This window comes from Trichogramma pretiosum, unplaced genomic scaffold (assembly GCF_000599845.2).
Source record: "Trichogramma pretiosum strain Unisexual culture from Peru unplaced genomic scaffold, Tpre_2.0 scaffold192, whole genome shotgun sequence".
Taxonomy (NCBI): domain Eukaryota; kingdom Metazoa; phylum Arthropoda; class Insecta; order Hymenoptera; family Trichogrammatidae; genus Trichogramma; species Trichogramma pretiosum.
The window spans coordinates 38,602-40,190 of record NW_019640863.1 but is presented as its reverse complement, the minus strand read 5'-3'; the positions used below and the strand labels follow the sequence as shown (position 1 = coordinate 40,190).

At 31.7% G+C, this 1,589-nt stretch overlaps 1 protein-coding gene across 1 annotated transcript; it reads right to left on the bottom strand.

Moving 5' to 3' along the window:
* Positions 1-246: 246 nt before the first annotated feature.
* LOC106648315 lies at positions 247-874 on the bottom strand. Its single transcript, XM_014365085.2, has 3 exons — positions 750-874; positions 430-683; positions 247-347 (listed from the first exon to the last, which is right to left on the bottom strand). The coding sequence occupies exons 1-3, from the start codon at positions 788-790 to the stop codon at positions 247-249; spliced, it is 396 nt and encodes a 131-aa protein (XP_014220571.1). The 5' UTR covers positions 791-874.
* Positions 875-1,589: the final 715 nt, after the last annotated feature.

Sequence of the window (1,589 nt, the reverse complement as noted above, 5' to 3'; positions counted from 1 at the left end):
ATTTTTACTCATTTGTTTAAACTGCCAAAATTTAGTTTTTATTTATACGTGCTTCATTTAAATTAGGCAGCGGTAAAATAGAAAAAATGATTTTGCATTGAATTTTTTTAATAGTTAGTATTTAAAACACAAGTAACTTCGATGAAATTTTCGTTTACAATAATTTAAAAAAATATGTATTTATTTGTCAACTATTAATCATTTGGAATAAAAATTAATCTTTATGTATTATCGATGCGTAAAAAATTATTCAATTTCAAAATAAAACTTCTTGTTCTTTTTGCTCTTCTTTTTGCTTTTGTGGCAGTCAATTTTTATTTTGCCGTAATCGATATCAAAGTCACAGCCTGAAAAAATTTTTAATTTTTCATTACATTTTTATTTAGATTGAAAATAAAAATGTAGTTGATTGAAGAAAAAATCAAGTACCTTTATCAAGGGCTTCTTGAATTACTTTCCATTGGCTCTTAGTAATGGTTTTAGTTTCTTCTGACGACTCTTTGGACTCATCGGAATCAAAATCACAGTGTGAGCACCCACTAATAACGACATTTTTATTCTTCTTATGATGAGGTGCTTCATACACGTCATATAACTGATACCACTGTCCTGATCCCAAATCTTGATATAATTGGCCGTTTGAATAATAATACGAATGTGATCTTACAAGCCTTAAGCAACATCTGAATAAAAAAAAACATCATATTTTTCACTTTGTTATTTAGTATAATAATTCACTATATACTAACAAGAATATGATGAAAGTTATCAAAATATTTTTTGGTGACATGATGAAAACTATGGAAGAATGAAAATCCAATATGACTATAGATGCCGTGTTTACATTCAACTGAGCTCAGAAGTCAACTGTCAAATACGTGGTACTCGATTAATTATATCAATAGAGTTGAGAAGCGATAGATTATTGGTCAGTGACTCCTACCGCTACTAAATTTTCTTTTAACGTACTACTACAAGCGAAACAGTATTTTTATCGCTTCCTTATTGTATTGAATATTTATAATCCAGTTGATCTCTATGATAATAATTATTTATAAAAAACAAATTGAAACATACAAAGTCAAGGCACGCGACGATTATCAAATGATGAATTATTTTAATTAAATCTTAAATTTTCATGATATGCTGGTTATTAAATACCTAATCTAAATCAAACATCTTAACCCACGCATGTATCGTATCTGCTTCAGCACATACAACTGTCCGAAAAACTAAACATACTTGATGGAAAAAAACTTGGATTCGAGGCCAATAAATAAATAGCCTAGTATTCGTAAGCTGCCAGAGGTTTCTATAGGAGCGTAACGAATGACGTTACAAACTATCTAAGTTCCACGCACCATATTTCCTTTTTTTCTTTCCTTCGCACTTATACACATGCACACTCGCATAAGCACATGCATTTCCTCGCGGGCCAGGCGGGCTGCGCTGCAAAGTGTATATAAATATATGCACTGGCTGGCATCGCGGTAAAGCCCTCACTCTACTTACCTTAAATTTATATGCCCACTCGGGAGGGTATACGCGTTCTTTGGTCTACTTGCTTCCAGTGGGCTGGTTGCTTTGTT